Source organism: Zea mays, chromosome 4, assembly GCF_902167145.1.
Source record: "Zea mays cultivar B73 chromosome 4, Zm-B73-REFERENCE-NAM-5.0, whole genome shotgun sequence".
NCBI lineage: Eukaryota > Viridiplantae > Streptophyta > Magnoliopsida > Poales > Poaceae > Zea > Zea mays.
In genome coordinates this window covers 176,104,756-176,122,500 of record NC_050099.1, presented here as the reverse complement: position 1 = coordinate 176,122,500, position 17,745 = coordinate 176,104,756, and the positions used below count along the sequence as shown (strand labels likewise).

The 17,745-nt window shown below is 50.7% G+C and overlaps 2 protein-coding genes across 5 annotated transcripts; both read right to left on the bottom strand.

Annotated features, from left to right (window-relative positions):
• Window positions 1-330: 330 nt before the first annotated feature.
• LOC100279125 (P-loop NTPase domain-containing protein LPA1 homolog 1) lies at window positions 331-4,887 on the bottom strand. Of its 2 annotated transcripts, none has more exons than XM_020551474.3 (7): window positions 4,054-4,887; window positions 3,149-3,432; window positions 2,814-2,895; window positions 2,171-2,584; window positions 1,313-2,059; window positions 1,072-1,188; window positions 331-963 (listed from the first exon to the last, which is right to left on the bottom strand). In XM_020551474.3, exons 2-7 carry the CDS (start codon window positions 3,406-3,408, stop codon window positions 685-687), a joined length of 1,899 nt encoding a protein of 632 aa, XP_020407063.1. In that variant the 5' UTR covers window positions 3,409-3,432; window positions 4,054-4,887; the 3' UTR covers window positions 331-684. The 2 variants fall into 2 exon arrangements, with proteins under 2 accessions (XP_020407063.1, NP_001145638.1); NM_001152166.1 differs by having other exon boundaries at window positions 474-963; window positions 4,343-4,855.
• Window positions 4,888-6,417: 1,530 nt separating this feature from the next.
• LOC100279292 (uncharacterized) lies at window positions 6,418-10,886 on the bottom strand. 3 transcript variants are annotated; one of them, XM_008678857.4, is made up of 5 exons: window positions 10,222-10,886; window positions 9,498-9,868; window positions 8,642-8,899; window positions 8,334-8,456; window positions 6,418-7,422 (listed from the first exon to the last, which is right to left on the bottom strand). In XM_008678857.4, the coding sequence occupies exons 2-5, from the start codon at window positions 9,864-9,866 to the stop codon at window positions 6,892-6,894; spliced, it is 1,281 nt and encodes a 426-aa protein (XP_008677079.1). In that variant the 5' UTR covers window positions 9,867-9,868; window positions 10,222-10,886; the 3' UTR covers window positions 6,418-6,891. The 3 variants fall into 3 exon arrangements, with proteins under 3 accessions (XP_008677079.1, NP_001145785.1, NP_001310985.1); NM_001324056.1 differs by having other exon boundaries at window positions 6,839-7,422; window positions 10,574-10,881; NM_001152313.2 differs by having other exon boundaries at window positions 6,504-8,456; window positions 10,574-10,735.
• Window positions 10,887-17,745: the final 6,859 nt, after the last annotated feature.

Here is a 17,745-nt window from a genome sequence, read left to right as displayed (position 1 = left end):
CAAGAAAAGAGTAGTTCATGCTTAGAATACGTTCAGAACTTGGTGCATTTTTTTTCGTCCGTGTCACTATGTTGGTCAAACCGAAGGACATGTGTGTTAGCCACGAGAGGTGACTTTATTGACAGCAGGGATTTTATTTTTTCCCCCACAGGGATAGAATACATATTTGCCCTTGGCCGGAACATTATTGCCGAAGATAAGGCCCTGTTTGGGAACAAAGTTTTTGAAAACCACAGTTTTTGAAATACTATACTATACTTTAGTTATGACAATACCGTAGTTTATAATACCGCAGTTTTGAAAACTGAGGTCCAGAGCTAAGTTTAGAATGCCTTAAAACAACTATAGTATTTGCAATACTTCAGTTTTGAAAACAGAGATTTTACCCAGCTTACCAAACACCATTATGTATATAATACTGCAGTATTTGAGAATACTGCAGTATTCTTCCAAAACTGCAGAAAAACTTTGTTCCCAAACACCCCCTAATACTCCTACTACTACATGGTATGGATGAACATGGTTGCCTGGACAAAGCATCAGGGTCTCTCTTTACATCCAGGTGAGGGCATCTTGTAGTTTGCACAGGTACACGCTACAAAGACACAGCCACCACTCTACAGCACCAGCCCAAGAAACGTATCACCCGCCGGGACCAGGGCAGCGTGTCGCCGGCCGGTGGGGCTATGACGACGCGCAAGGCATTCTGTTGCTGGCTACCACCTCCTTGGACATCTTCAGGAACAGGTCCAGGTTGTGGTGGTACCGGCCATTTATGCCATCATCTTCAGCTGCCCCACTCCCATGAATGCTGCACTCCAGGGTAGGTGAGTTCTTGGTTTTGCTGACGCCTTGCTGCTCATCGTCGGACCAGTCGCCACTCTCCATCACATCGCGCATGGCTAGGTCCTCATACTCCTCGTCTGACTTGGTCGAGTGCTCGTCCACAGAGCCTGCATCTATCTGCAAGTATCCCCGTGACGCGGAAGAACATTCAGTGCCTTCTCTAGACAAGGAAAGCAAAACAAAACCAAACCAGGTTGTCGAACATTTGAGATAGATCGTCCGTACCTCGTGCATGTCTCTTTCTTCATCGGATAGATCTTCATCAGTTTCAGCATCACAAGGGTCGTCAGCTTCCTCCTCTTCCTCTTCTTCGCTGACATAGACCGAATAGTCCTCCATAAGCTGGCGAGGTGAAAGCATCTGTTAGCATGCAGGTATATGCCATAACATGCAAACAATCTGAAGTCCTCTACAGCAATTAAGCAACAGAATACTCAAATCATAACGCTGGTAGATCAGGGCACACCTCCTTCGAAGTGGAATCCGACGTCTTCGGCGAACTGCAGCACGACGAGTAATTCCTACCACCAGTCTCCACGCCATCAGCCCTCAGGTCTTCCACACTTCCAGCATGGCTGGTTCCACCCGTGTCGCTCATCCAGGCGCTGATCCCGAAAGGACCGAACTGGAGGTTGACCGCCTCTGCCTTCCCAATCTGCGAGGCATCCAGCACACGATTTTCATCGGGCTTCTTGCCGCTGCTTGTATTACCACCAAGATTTTCCCCACCGCCGTCAGTGGCACCTACATGCCAGGCTTTGGTGACTGAGCCGTCGGTGTTGAGGAGCGCCATAAGGTTCCTCGAAGACCCCTGCCTCTGGATCAGCTGGAACATGCCCTTGGAACCCAAGGTGTTGGCCGCACGCTGGTTCCTGTACTCCTCGTCCACTACGGCAGCAGTGTTCGTGTTGAGGTCGTACAGCTGCTCCCCGGCCGCTCGCCGGCGGAGGCAGCTGAAGGCCGTGGCGTGTATGGCGGCCACGCTCTGGTCGACGTTGGTGTTGTTGATCTTCGGCACGAGGTGCTTGTCAGCGCGGTTGCACAGGTATTCCTGGATGGCTCTGATGTTTCGGATGTACTTGATGTACCTGTTCTTCGCTGGGTCTAGTGTCATGTACTTCGCACGCACAGCAAACCGTTCCATGTGTTTCTCCTCGTTTGTGATGTATACCATGAATGGTATTATGGAAGGATGCTTCTTCATTAATCCCATCTGTCGGTCAACAGTAGAAGTAGCGTATAGTCAGTGCCATCTGCAAAAAAAAAAAAAAAAAAGCATAGGCTAAACGAACAATCTCATTTTCGTTTCTTGACTGATACGTACCACGAAGTTAAGGCTTAGATGCACTCCTTCGACGATCACGGATTCTTTCTGCTCTTCCCAGGAGGTAATTAATCTGTCCAGGCTGTCGATCACCATCTCGCTCTGCGCCTTGTAGCCTTCTACCGCCATCTGCTTGCTGCCAATCAGTTCGGCTCTAGGAGGTAGTTCCGAGGACCCTTGCTGTGATTTGTCGTCTGAAGAAGTGCCTCCACAGGTATTTGGATGAGAAACAACCGTGGGTTTATTCGCCTTGTGCTTTGCCTTCGCCTGAGCAACTGCAATAGGATCTAGATATTCGCCTGCATGGTAGGTCGAGGCATAGAGAAGAGGATTCTGTTTTTGATCTGCGAAGCCTCTCATCATATGGCGTATGGAATCAGTAGAAACCACTGTCGTGATACCCAGCCTACTACCCTGGTGAACAAAAAAATAATAAACCAAGGATTCAGCAATTGTTCACTTCGCCCATTTATTTGATGAAAAATACAACAACAAAGCATTTTAGTTCCAAGCAAGATGGGACAGGCAGGCTAGATTTGAAACCCAACACGAGCGACTCATAGCAGATTTACTGGATTGCTGATATGGCACAGAAACTGCTAATCCAGAAATGGACAACTATTCTAGATTATATTAAACATACCAGCAAAGATGATAAAGTGGACTTGCCGCATCCGCTTGTCCCACACAAGAGTATTGTCACCGATTCCTTTCTCTCTTTAATTCTGATCGGAACATATGGGAAGGCAAAAAGGAAATGTTATCAATTCCTTTCAAGCTGTTTTGGGAGTGGCTGTGATAAATTGTTGATGGTTAAATACATCAATTCTGTTACAACAGATAACTTTCACTTAAATAAGGCATGCCAAACATGCATGGAAATTGATGTGATGGACATGTGCATTAAATGGACAGATATATGTTATCGTTTAAATTCGTGCGGATTAAGAAATACAGTGATAAGCAAGTTTATTTTACCTGCAAGCGAGGAGCAGGTCTGCTTTCTGGTTGGGTCCAACATACTTGTACAAAGAGAGGGCATCGCATACAACACTTACAAACTCCTCTCTTGAGATAACAACGGTAGTCTGGTTCTTGTATAATTCAAACGGTATGCTGCTATCGCTTCTCTCCAGCATTTTTTGAGTATCTGTTCCATCTCCAAGGCCAAGAGCAGGATAATTTTCTTGTTTGCCTGCCCCGTCTGACTTTGATTGAGCCAAGAATTCACTCTTCATTACATCGAATACTCTCTTGCTAATCTGTTGTGGCAACAAGGATCGGGAAAAAAAAGATTATTACCAACGCAAGTCTAGAAAGGAACATGCTCTGCAGACCAGTAGGTATGACAAGTCTTGTAATTGGTCTCACACTCAGCCCAATTGGACCGTCAGGAACAGAAGATGTCAACCATGACCAAATCAGAGTAAAAATAGGGGGGGGCACCATCGAGTGGGAACCTGATACTCGTTCAAGTCAATTGCCAGATACTGTCTAGAATCGTGTACCCATCAAAGAAAAACGCGTCTACAACTCTACATCACGTAACATGGCGTTGTCTTTGTCAACCGAACATAATAATCCCGAGAAAGCAATAGTAATTCACACCAGCCGAAGTAAGTAACAGGCAACAGTGGTATGATGATAGCGACCCCACAAACAAGCAAGTGGTATCACTTACTTGGTGGTAAACAAGAACAAGAACTGAAGGTGGAATCTTTTTCGGGTTTCCAAAGAACGCGGAATTCGGAAGCCTTGGGATGGGAGTTCAGCTCAAGCCTGAAAGAGGCCCCTCATCAAAGACGAAAAGGATAGGGCGTTTGGAGGTGGGGATTTTGGGTCGAGCCGGGAACAAATCTGCGCATCGGCGGCAGGAAGCTCACCTTTTTCTTGTCAAAATCGGCGATCACAAACCACACACATGCCAGCCAACACAGCAGACATGCAGCCGGAGGAGGTGATTCACGCCCAAGCCCCCGCAGAAATTGAGCGGAAAGCTAAGCTTTCGATGCAGGGATCTACCGCACCGCGCTAGAGGACCAGACAGCCCGCCTCCCTCGATCATAATATAGCAACCCGAGCTTCTTTTTATTTATTTATTTATAACAAAGCTATAGGAGCAAAGCAGGATGACACGCAAGAGCGAGCGGGGAGAGGGAGGAAGAGAGGGACCTTGAAGGCATGGCGAGGCTTGCATCCCATGAGATGCAGGGTGCTCTGCAGCACGGGGCGCGTGTACCGGAACGCCCGGCGGCCCCCGCCGTCGGCGACGGCAATGTAGAGCAGCTTGGGCGGCGGAGGCGGAGGCGATGCCTCTTCCGCCATGTCCCCTACCTCCAGCGGAGAGGCCGAGAGGCCGGATCAGGAACCGAACGGTGGGGGGTTTGGCCTTGGCGAGCGGGGAGCCTAGAGGGCGGGAGGCGCGGAGGGGGGTTTTGAGGCGCAATGCGGCGGCGGCGGCAGGGCCATGGCGGTGCAGGCCGGGTGCCGGGGGGCTGCAGGTGTCACGACGTCCGCGCCGCGTCCGCGCATGGCGTCCACATGGGCGTCCGCGCGCCCCGCGGTCTTGTTCGCTTCTCCCCCATGCTGCTGCCTTGCCTTGCCTTGCTTGCTCCCGTTGCCCCCGCCTCGGTGTCGCCCCCTCCCCCCCCCCTTTCTCTAGCTAGCCTAGCCTTCTCGTCTCAGGAAGGACGGGAACGGGAATTGCTTTTCTTTTTTCTCAGGTTCTTCGAATTTCTGCCACACCTATATATATACAGCTGGTTAGGCGGATGTACTTGCAAGGCACGTGATTTTTGGTACGTCGTCTTTTCGTTGCTGAAAAAAACGCAACGACTATGAGAGACCTGGTCTCATAAAATCGATGAATCGTATTCGGTTGTTATATGTTTGTACTTCGCCTTTGGAATTCAGGAATTCGTACAAGGTTTGAACGTAGAAAAGAGAACAAATTTCTTCGATTAGCTAGTATAATATCAGTGGTTACAAAATCTTTAGTAGCATCTTCTTATTAGAAGTTAGGTTAGTGGTTACAAAAAAAATCTTAGTAGCACTTTTACTAGATGTTAGGTTTAATTTTTCTTAAAAGCAAAGTTTTGAAAATTATAACAGAGGAACTACTCTGCAAAGTAGATGTTTAACCTTATGCATACGTACAAACAGGCAAAGAGACAAGGTTAGATAGTTTCGCAGGTTTTGGTTTGGCTAAACTCCCAAGGAACACTGCATAGAATTGTATGTTGGCAATCTGAGGTCAACACGCGTGGACAGATGGAGCATAGGCTTAGGACGTGGCGACTGCAGTGCAGCTGACCACCACCCTAGTTTAATACAACGATAGGGACAAGAGACAAGGCCTCTTTAAATAATACTAACCAACACGGCTAAGTAAAAGAGAGAGATAATCGACACGGCTTGAAGCTTTTTTTAGAGAATAGTATTAGTCTTGCTGACAAGTTTCAAAGGTTCAAGAGACAAGACCTCTGTTTTCATATTCATATACTCCAGCTTCGTATCCATATTCGATCATATCCTTATTGTACCACTAAACCTTGTACTATTGACGCTTCTCTCTATTTTCATTGAATCTCCTGCCACCGATGCTCCTTCTCTTCAACGTTGGGCTGATCATTCGTATTCTCCTCCATACCCGTACGGTTATCCATATGGTGCATAGTTTAGGAAAAGTAGATGTTTAACCTTATGCATACATACAAGGAAGGCATAGCTAGTTTCGCGGCTGTCTCATTTCTACTTTAAGTAAATATAACAAGGTTTTTTTTTGTTTGCTTTGGCTAAACTCCCAAGGCACTGCATAGAATTTTATGTTGGCAATCAACTGTCATGTGAGGCTTAGTGGTACAGATGGAGGCTTAGGAGGCGGCAGCACAACGTGGCGATCACCCTTGTTTGTTTCCCAGCCTAGTTTAATACAACAATAGGGACAGATGATTCATGAATGTTTTGTTTCATCATGGTTGTAACTGTTTCCATTTGCTTTCTGCGGTGCGTGGCATCGAGTAATGGACGATGGAGGTGGAGCCGGGCGGCTACAAGTGGTGGATGCTTGGCGGGGTCCCCAGTCCCCACCCCACCCCTCCCGTCCTGCCCAGCCCAGCCCACCCGGCGCCGGCAGTAACCGACGGCGTCAGTGGCGCGCCAAAACACAACGGTCGCCGCCCCGGCACCGGTTCCTTGCATTATATTGAGAGGACAGCACATATTTTCACCCTTTTGTTCATTCTTACTTTTCGAAGAATCTCAACTTTAATATAAAAAATCAAATAAACACTCGAAGAAGGGAGTGAGAATCTGAATCAATGGAACAGAACGGAAGCAGGCTTTCCCGAAGACCACTCCTATAATTTCTAACTCTACTGAAAGGATTCTCAACAAGACGAAAGAGCCAGCAGAAGTTGCACTGTAAACACAAAGGGGTCCCTATGCTGTAGATCACCTTATCGCAGCTCACACATTGTGTAAACCACACAGGAGGTCAAAACCACAGCTAGCACTACTCTACACGAACGCCACCGCTCAACGGTGCACCTTGTCTTTCTTTCTTTTTTTCTTTCTTTCTTTCTTCTTCAAGACTGGTATGCATGCATGAACTCACCCTATACCAACCCAAGCACTACACGGTGGAACTGATACCACCGTCTCTATGAACACCTACTACTACCATATACTTGCAGCACCGGATCCACCACCGCCTCCCTCCCTCAGAGGTCCTTCACGACCTCAGGCTTCCTGCCCCGCCGCAGGACAACGTGCCGGCAGCCGGACCTGAATTCCCGGAACCTCCTCCTCAGCGACCCTTTCTCGGCGCGCTTGGCACCCGGCTCGGAGGCCGAGCCATGGTGGTAGTGCAGCAGCGGGGGCTGCGGCGGGCCGGTCCCGACGCCGTCCACGATCCTCTGGACCATGCCGTACACCTCGCTCATCTTGGGGCGGGACTTGGGCAGCCGGACCATGCACCGGTTCGCGACGCTCGCCAGCTTCGTCGCGGACTTGAGGTTGTAGTGCCCCTCCAGCCGCGGGTCGATGATCACGGGGAACCGCTTCACGTCCGAGATGTATGGCTTCACCCAGTCCAGAAGCTTCTGCTCGCTCTTTGGACGGTTCTGGTCGATGGGGCGGCGGCCTGTGATGAGCTCGTACAGGACGACTCCGTAGCTCCATATGTCGCTCTTCGCCGTGAGGTGTCCAGTCTGCATGTATTCTGGAGCTGTGTAGCCTAGAGTTCCAACCACCTGTTCAAAATGAAACATAACAAAAAGAGGGTCGTAGTTACATGGAATGGTAACTTCAGACTGCTCTAGGAACGAACTAGTGAGATGGCATGGAGAGGACATAGATGTAAAACTGTCTGTGGCAAATTCATATGGCAGCTGGTAACTTAGCAAAAAAAAAGTACTTAATAGTGTCCTTCTCTATTTGTTATTAAGAGGTGTGCCATGTCTTTGAAAGTTTGACGATGCAGAGAGCTTCCTAGAAATACTATTGCTCTGATCACCCATTGAGCAATGAAATCCAACTTTCCTGCTACAAAATGATGGATAAAGGTTTTTGTGTAATCTTGGGCTTTTATTTTCCTTTTTGGCTGCACACAACTCCTTTTAAACATACAATCAGTAGGGGGCAACCCCTCCTGTCACCTGCGATCAGGAAAAGAGGTGACTTCTGGGTTTTTTTTTCCTCGAATATTTTGGCTAGAATACAGTGGCATGCTACATTCTGAAGCTGGTCAGGAAATGAATATCACTTGCAATGTTTTCAAGTAGTCAAACCTCTCCATTACTTCAATTCCCATTCTCAATTTTTGACTCTGTTCTTCATGTCTGGTACTGAAACTAAACATATGCATTAAGAGGTTACTTGTGCAAGTAGTAAACAAAAATAATTCTGTTTCTGGAGGCCTAGCAACTCAGTATCCAAATTCAATGGCATAAAAAGTCAATAATGTTATAGAAGTACAGCTAAAAGAGCTCACTAATTGTCTATTTTTTCTTCACCATAATTCTCTTTTTGTTCAAGTAATATGCCTTTCATCACTTGAATACTGTCAGGATACTAGTATCTACTTTCCAAAAGGATACAAAACACTATTCAATCTAAACACACTAATGTAATAAACTAACAGTCGGCTTGTAATTGTGCATACCGCGGTGGAGACATGGGTGAGACCTTCTGTTGGCCCATGCCTAGCCAAACCAAAGTCTGACAACTTAGCATTCCAGTTTTCATCCAGCAGAATGTTGGATGTTTTTAGGTCTCGGAAAATAACCTGCATGCATACCTTAAATTTAGAGGGGAGATATAGAACAACTAAAGCATACTGCAGCGTTTGATACTTTGATATTCCATTTATTTGTCGTGTGAGGTACAGATGCAGAGGGATGCTATTGCCCCACAGATGTTTCAAGTCGTACAAGTGTGATGGTCTCGGTGATCATGAAGCTAATGAGTTACCTGGAATTCCATTTCTTCATGCAGATACTTCAGTCCCCGAGCAGAATCAAGAGCTACTTTTAGTCTCATTGGCCATGACAGAGTAGTTGACCTACTTGATAAGTGATCATCCACACTTCCATTAGGCATATATTCATACACTAGAAGGCGTTGTACTCCCCTCTCATCATCTTCAGCACAGTAGCCTATTAGTTTAACTAGGTTTGGATGGTCCACAATTCCAAGCACATTCATCTCTGTCAACCACTCCTTCTGCCCCTGGAAAAAGATCAATATTATTATAATCAATACAGGTAGCTAGATCTATATTCCAGCACACGTGACTTCAAAATGACTCACCGAGCATGTGGGGTTAAAAGGATTTCGAGGTATGCTTGGCTTTATTTTTTTTCTACTAGTGTTTTCTATATGGCAACTATTTGACTCACCAAACCTAGAACAAAAGAATGGAACTGTAAATGCAAGAAAAGTAAAATAAATTATTGTGCATTCCCTGAAACAGCTAAACCTACTGGATGGTTTCTTTTCTGAAGAAATGGATGACTGACAAAATTGGTTTATTTTCGCTATGCCAAGTTTGACAATCCATAAATAGGTCTAAATAAGATTGCTGTTAGACCTTCTATGGAATGACACCAACAATAGCATTTGGGTATAGATATAATTTAATAACTTTAAGAACATTCAACAGCAACCAGACTAGCTTGCTAATTTGAAATGGTAGGGAATGGAAAGATTTGAGAACTGGCATGCAGTAATGCAGCTTTTGTTAATTATTTTCTACCGAATACAAAGATGTCGAGCTCTCATACATATTGTCGGACAAAAAAAAGGAAACATGGCGAGAATCACTTGCCTGAAGTCCTTTACGGTTCAATTGCTTAACAGCAATCTCAATTCGTTCATTAGGTTTGTCAGAGGTCTTGATGATGCCGCTGAACACACAGCCAAAGCCACCCTCGCCAAGCATGAGAGATCGGCTGAAGTTGCGTGTGGCACTCTTCAATTCAGCAAAGGAGAACACCCTCAGGTTAGACGGGCAGTCAGTGAAGCTGGGGTACTGTGTCCTCCTTATTGACTCGGCGCTCATGTCGGAAACATTCAAGGAGGTGAAGTCTGAACCGGAGCGGGAGCGCGATGTTGTGCTCATGGACCGTACAGAGGCCGACTTAGTGACAGGATCCTTCTCACTGACGTCTCCATGCAAGAAAGGCAGGCACCTCATAGCTGCAATGCAGTGGGGACCAATTAGGGAAACAAAACCAGGCATAAAACGCAAATGCAGATTACATAATTGGGGTCATGCAAAATAATGTTTTGGTAACAGGTGTTGTGGGACAAGAACAGGCAACCAAGTGCAGATTCCCCCCCCCCCCCCCCCCCCCAGATGATAAACATGCATGGAAATTTTTAGATGCAGCAAGTGGAGACAAATTAACATGATTAGTGATTCGCAATTGAACGAAAGCTGAAGTGAGAACCTAACTGGCTCTGTAGCCAGCGACCCATGGCTGTTCAGCTATAACATATTTGATAAGAAAAAAGGAGCCTCTAATAATCAGTACAAAGCCCAAACAAACCTCAAATTCAGACAGCGCCGAGCCCAAAAACACGCCTTTGATTTGGACTGAAGTAGCAGAATCTATGCGCAGGAGTTGTGCAACCGTGAAGAGGGGAGAGCAGCGCAAGACAGCAGGCACGAGGGGAGCGCAATAGCATCCGTCATGAAACAACCCTAAGAGTCAAACCAGGAACTACGAGCAGCCTTAAATCCCACCGAATCAACCTTAACTAGCCCCAAGCCTGGAGCCTGCGCTTGATCTCCACGAAAACCGGTGAGAACGGAGAGGGCACGAGGAAGCACGAGGAGAACTGGAGCAGGGAAGGGAAGCGTGGAGGAAAAGGGAGGAGGCCTTTACAGCAGCAACAGACCTTGCTTATCTTGCGGCGACGGGGCTGGCCGATCCGAGGGGAGTGGAGACGCCCGTGCCGGAGGGGAGCTCCGATCCGGGACGCGACGGGGGAGGAGACTGGGATTCAGGGAGCGCACGGAAGCAGCAGGAGCAACGACAGTCAAAACTGGGAAGGAATTTGTCTGAATGAAACTGGAAGAAGGGCGATTTCTCCTCCGCTGTCCCTCTCCCTCCTGTGAGACTGAGGCTCGGGCTCCGGATAGTGATGTTCAAACGCCGCCGGTCCGGCACAGCCAGATGAAGCTCGGCCTAGATAGGTCTGATCCATCCAGCATAGCTAGAAAACCGGGACACACCTAATATCTATATCTATAGTCTATATATATATAGTATACTTAAAGCACCAGTTTCAACGGTCGTCATACGTCATTTTTTTTACAAATAACCTCTCACAGCTATTTCAAATGAATCCGCTATAGATGGTCAAACGACGACCCGGCACGGGACAGACGCCCTCGGGCCACAACTCTGGCCCAGACACGTCATGCCTACTGTGTCGGGCTAGCCCGTTAGCCCGTCGGTCCATTTAATTAAATCAGCGTATTTTTTACAAATAGCCCCTCACAGCTATTTCAAATTAATCCGCTGCACGTCTATAGATGGCCAAACGGCGACCCGACACGGGCCAAACGCCCATGGGTCACAACTCTGGCCCAAACACGTCATGCCGACTGTGTCGAGCCAGCCCGTTAGCCCGTCGGTCCATTTGATTAAATCAGCGTAATGTTTTACAAATAACCACTCACAGCTATTTCAAATTAATCCGATGCACGCCTATAGATGGCCAAACGGCGACCCGGCACGGGCCACAACTCTGGCCCAGACACGTCATGCCGACTGTGTCGGGCCAGCCCGTTAGCCCGTCGGTCCATTTGATTAAATCAACGTAAAATATTAAAAAAATAGTGCAGGAGGTGGGGTTTGAACCCATGTCCTGATGAAAAAAGGGCGAGAGACACTGGGTGAAGTTGTCTAACCAGTAGAACATCATGTTCAAATGTTTTTAATATGGAATATGAATTGAATATATGTATTTACGTTTTTTGTAAAATAAAAATATATAATCGTGTCGGACCGGGCCAACACTACGGGCCAAGGCTACAGCTCAAGCACGGCACCGCGTTCTTGGCTCTTGCAAGCATTAGGTCGTTTCTGAGACCACATTGGCGCAATGTACTCCATGGTGTTTGAGGTTGCTGAATTGGATGGAGCAACAATGATCTGTTACACTAACAGTAAAATGAAAGGTTATTTGTTGGTTTTAAACGTTAGTAATTGCTACAAAGTAGCATAATTTATATGGAGCGCATCCAATTTTTATTGATGCCTTACTTTAGCAACCACTCCATATTTTAATCTATCTTTTCTTATAAGTTTGAATTCATGTGACTTATTTTAGAAACTTGAGCTCACAAACTTTCTCTTATTTGGTATCTGTATGGTGGAATTATGTCATTCTATAACCTCTGTTTGTTAAGTTAGTCATTGTGAACTCTCTTCTAATCGCTCACTTTATTGGTCGTGTTGTATCAAGACATATTGGATGTAGCAAACAATAACATTAGTTAGCCAAATCAAAAAAAATTATTATACGGAGAGCGGAGACAATCAATAAAAAATCTTGAGATGTTTTTAGTGGATAGTTTACGTGGGTATTATTGTAAGCCGTTGCAACGCACGGGCAACCGACTAGTAAATAATAAGTCTGCAGTTAAAAATAGTAATGAGTAAATATTCATCGGTTATTACTATCTTATATCTATACCCGCGATAAAAAAAACTGTTGAATCACCCATATTTACTGATGGCTATGTATTTACCCACATATCTATACTCATATGGATATGGGTCACACATCGAGTTACCATTATCCATAAAGATTAAACATATATCAAAATAATACATTTGTCGGGGACCATAATTAGGGGTACCCCCAAGACTCCTAAACTCGGCTGGTAATCACCATCAGCACAAAGCTGCAAAGGCCTGATGGGCGCATTACAGGTCAAAGCTCCGTCCACTCAAGGGACGCGATCTCGCCTCGCCCGAGCCTGGCCTCGGACAGGAACAGCAGACCTAGGTGGATCCACGCCTCGTCCGAGGGCCCCCTCAAGCAACAGGCGCACCCTCGATTCGCCCGAGGCCCAGTTCGGGCAGGCTTCACGGAGAAGCGACCTTGGCCAGATCGCCTCGCCAACCGACCAAATCGCAGGAGCATTCAATGCAGGAATCGCCTGACACCTTATCCTGACGCGCGCTCCTCAGTCGACAAGGCCGAAGTGACCTCAGTCACTTCGCCCCTCCACTGACTGACCTGGCAGGAAAACAGTGTCGCCTGCCCTGCTCTGACTGTTGTGCCACCCGTCAGGGTGAGGCTGACAGCCGCCAAGTTCGGCCTCAGGCGCCATAGGAAGCTCCGCCTCGCCCGACCCTAGGGCTCGGACTCAACCTCGACCTCGGACGACGGACTCCGCCTCGTCCGACCCCAGGGCTCGGACTCAACCTCGACCTCGAACGACGGACTCCGCCTCGCCCGACCCCAGGGCTCGGACTCAACCTCGACCTCGGACGACGGTCTCCGCCTCGCCCGACCCCAGGGCTCGGACTCAACCTCGACCTCGGACGACGGTCTCCGCCTCGCTCGACCCCAGGGCTCGGACTCAGCCTCGACCTCGGAGGAGCCTCCGCCTCGCCCGACCTTGGGCTCAGACCGACCACGTCGCAGGGGGGTACATCATTACCCTACCCCTAGCTAGCTCAGGCTACGGGGAACAAGACCGGCGTCCCATCTGGCTCACCCCGGTAAAATAATTAATGATGACACCTCGCGTGCTCTATGATGACGACGGTTCTCAGCCCCCTACGGAAGCAAGGGGACGTCAGCAAGGTCCCGTCAGCCCCAACAGCTGTGCTTCTACAGTGCTCAAGCGCTCCTTCGACGGCCACGACATCACATGAACAGGGCTCCAACACCTCTCCGACAGCCATGTCGGCATGTACATAGGACTCTGGCTCCTCTCTGCTAAACACGTTAGCATACTGCTACACCCCCCATTGTACACCTGGGCCCTTTCCTTACGACTATAAAAGGAAGGTCCAGGGCCCTCGTACGAGAAGGTGGCCGCGCGGGAGGACGGGCTGACGGACAGGCTCACTCTCTCTCTCCCACGCGAACGCTTGTAACCCCCTACTGCAAGCGCATCCGCCCTGGGCGCAGGACAACACGAAGCCGCGGTTTTCCCCCTTGTGTTCCATCTCGCGCCGACCCATCTGGGCTGGGACACGCAGCGACAATTTACTCGTCGGTCTAGGGACCCCCCGGGGTCGAAACGCCGACAGTTGGCGCGCCAGGTAGGGGCCTGCTGCGTGTTGACGAACAGCTTCCCATCAAGCTCCAGATGGGTAGTCTCCAGCAACCTCTCCAGCCCGGGACAATGCTCCATTTCGGGAGTCTCGAGTTCATGTCCCTCGACGGCAGCTATGACATGGTACTCCTTCCTCCGTCGTGTGACAACGACAATGGCGGCCTTCAGCCCGCCCGCCGGTGGCGGAATCGACGACGTCTTCCCCCCGTGGCGGAAGAGCAGCATCCGGGCCTGTCCCGTCACCTTCCCTGCCGACGGAGGAGGAGGCGGGGCAACCATGGCCAAGCAGGAGGCGGCACCTCGTCGGTTGTCGAGCGAGTCGACGATGCCGGCGCCCCAGCGGGGACACGTCGGGCGTCGACCTCGCGTCTGAGACGAAGACGGGCGTCGTTTCCCCGCAACACGCCAACCCCAAGCGGACGGATGATGCCAGGACGCTCGCGAAGGACCTGCTGGGCGTTAGCCTCGTACCTGAGATAACGGTGCAGTCCATCCCCTACACGACTCCGTCACCATCCGTCGATCAAGAGGTACCGTCCGTTTTCCACCCTGTGCCTTTTAGATTCAGCTTCGATCCACCAAGCAACCCCGCTTCGGTGGATGCTTTCATAAAGGCATATCCAAACCTTCCGGGGTACCATATGTGGTCAACCTGGGACCGACTGACGGCCGTCTCAACCTACGGGCCCCCAGGTTCCGAGGAAGATGACGAGCCCAACTATGGTTAGGATTTCTCCGGGCTCGATAACCCTGGTGCCATGCGGGACTTCATGACCGCATATGACTACTGCCTCTCCGATTGCTCCGATGGTAGCCACAGCCTCGGCGACGAGGACTGTGATCCAAGTCGCGAATGTTTCCACGTTGATCTAGGGGGTCTCGACGAAGGCAACCACCTTGGTATGCCGGAGGACGGCGATCCCCCTAGGCCTGCGCCTCGCGTTGACATCCTTCGGGAGCTAGCTATGGTCCCAGTCCCTACGGGGGGTCAGGATGCACAGCTCGAGCAAATCCGCGAGATGCAGGCCAGGCTCGACGAGGAAGCAGGACAACTTGTGCAGCTCCGGCAGAACATCGGGCAGGAGTGGGCAGGCCGAGCACCGGCCGGAGAAGCGCGTCATCTGCCCCAGGACGTCCAGCACCGCATCGCTGACGATGCCAGGGCAAGGCTGCCCCCGACTTTCAGTGGGGTCGGCCAGAACCTGGCTGCAGCAACAATACTACTTCGAGCGATGTCGGAGCCATCCACCACCGAGGGGCGACGTATCCAGGGAGAACTCAAGAATCTCCTGGAGGATGCCGCGGTCCGACGGGCCGAAAGCTCTGCCTCCTGAAGGCAGGGATACCCCCCGGAGCATCGCGCCACGACTTCCCGATTCATGCGGGAAGCCTCGGTCCACACCGGGTGCATGCGGGACGCAATGCCTGCAGCCCCGGGCCGCCTCGGCCACGAGCACCGCCGCCGCGACCGTCGAGCCCATCTCGACGAGAAGGTGCACCGAGGCTACCACCCCAGGCGTGGGGGAAGCTACAACAACGGGGAGGATCAGAGTCCCTCGCCCGAACCACCCGGTCTGCAAAGCTTTCAGCCGGGCCATACGACGGGCGCCGTTCCTGACCCGGTTCCGAACCCTGACTACCATCACCAAGTACTCGGGGGAAACAAGGCTAGAACTGTGGCTCGCGGACTACCGGCTGGCCTGCCAGCTAGGTGGAACAGACGATGACAACCTCATCATCCGCAACCTCCCCCTGTTCCTCTCCGACTCTGCCCGAGCCTGGCTGGAGCATCTGCCTCCTGCGCAGATCTCCAACTGGGACGACCTGGTCAAAGCCTTCGCCGGCAACTTCCAGGGCACATACGTGCGCCCTGGGAACTCCTGGGATCTCTGAAGCTGCCGCCAGCAGCTAGGAGAATCCCTGCGGGACTACATCCGGCGATTCTCGAAGCAGCGCACCGAGCTGCCCAACATCACCGACTTAGATGTCATCGGCGCGTTCCTCACCGGCACCACTTGCCGCGACCTGGTGAGCAAGCTGGGTCGCAAGACTCCCACCAGGGCGAGCGAGCTGATGGACATCGCCACCAAGTTCGCCTCTTGCCAGGAGGCGGTCGAGGCCATCTTCCGGAAGGACAAGCAGCCTCAAGGGCGCCAGCAGGAAGACGTCCCCGAGGCGTCCACTCAGCGCAGCACGAAGAAGAAGGGCAAGAAGAAGTCGCAAACGAAACGCGATGCCGCCGACGCAGATCTTGTCGCCGCTGCCGAACACAGGAACCCCCGGAAGCCTCCCGGAGGGGCCAACCTGTTCGACAAGATGCTCAAGGAGTCGTGCCCCTATCATCAGGGTCCCGTCAAGCACACCCTTGAGGAATGCGTCATGCTTTGGCGCTACTTCCACAAGGCCGGGCCACCGGCGGAAGGTGGCAAAGCCCACGACAACAAGGAGGGCCACAAGGTAGAAGAGTTCCCCGAGGTCCATGACTGCTTCATGATCTACGGTGGGCAGGTGGCGAACGCCTCGGCTCGGCACCGCAAGCAGGAGCGCTGGGAGGTCTGCTCGGTGAAGGTGGCGGCGCCAGTCTACCTAGACTGGTCCGACAAGCCCATCACCTTCGACCAAGGTGACCACCCCGACCGCGTGCCGAGCCCAGGGAAGTACCCGCTCGTTGTCGATCCCGTCATCGGCAACGTCAGGCTTACCAAGGTCCTCATGGACGGAGGCAGCAGCCTCAACATCATCTACGCCGAGACCCTCGGGCTCTTGCAGGTCGATCTGTCCACGATCCGGGCCGGTGCGGCGCCCTTTCACGGGATCATTCCCGGGAAGCGCGTCCTGCCCCTTGGACAACTCGATCTGCCCGTCTGCTTTGGGACTCCCTCCAACTTCTGAAAGGAAACCCTCACGTTCGAGGTGGTCGGGTTCCGAGGAACCTACCACGTAGTGCTGGGGAGACCATGCTACGCCAAGTTCATGGCCGTCCCCAACTACACCTACCTCAAGCTCAAGATGCCGGGCCCCAACGGGGTCATCACCGTCGGATCCACATACCGACACGCGTACGAATGCGACATGGAGTGTGTGGAGTACGCTGAGGCCCTCGCCGAGTCTGAGGCCCTCGTCGCCGACCTGGAGAGCCTCTCCAAGGAGGTGCCAGATGCGAAACGCCACGCCAGCAACTTCGAGCCAGCAGAGGTGGTTAAGTCCGTCCCTCTCGACCCTAGCAACGACGCCTCCAAGCAAGTCCGGATCGGCTCCGAGCTCGACCCCAAATAGGAAGCAGTGCTCGTCGACTTTCTCCGCGCAAACGCCGAGGTTTTTGCGTGGAGTCCTGAAAGTTCCCTTTGCCCGGGAACAGGATCTGGATGTCGCCTAGAGGGGGGTGAATAGGCGAATAAAAATTTATCACTTTAAAACTTTAGTTCTTACTCTACTCAAAGACCAGATCGCAGTGGAATGAAAGATCCTTCGAGTAGGTTGCAGCGGAATAGAAGATCCTGTCTCAAAATGCCCTGCACTTCAAATATAACTTGTACCACAGATAAGTGTTGAAGTGCAGATATAAAAAGTGAGTAAGACAGAGAGTCAGCACACAATACAGAGCGAAGCACACAGACGCAAGAATTTATCCCGAGGTTCGGCCAAGCCTGAAATACTTGCCTAGTCCTCGTTGGAGTTAGCCACACCTAGGCTTGGAGTCTATTTCAACTCCTTCCTCCGTTTGCTCAGATCTGTCAGTATGACAGATAGAGCCTTCCACTATGTT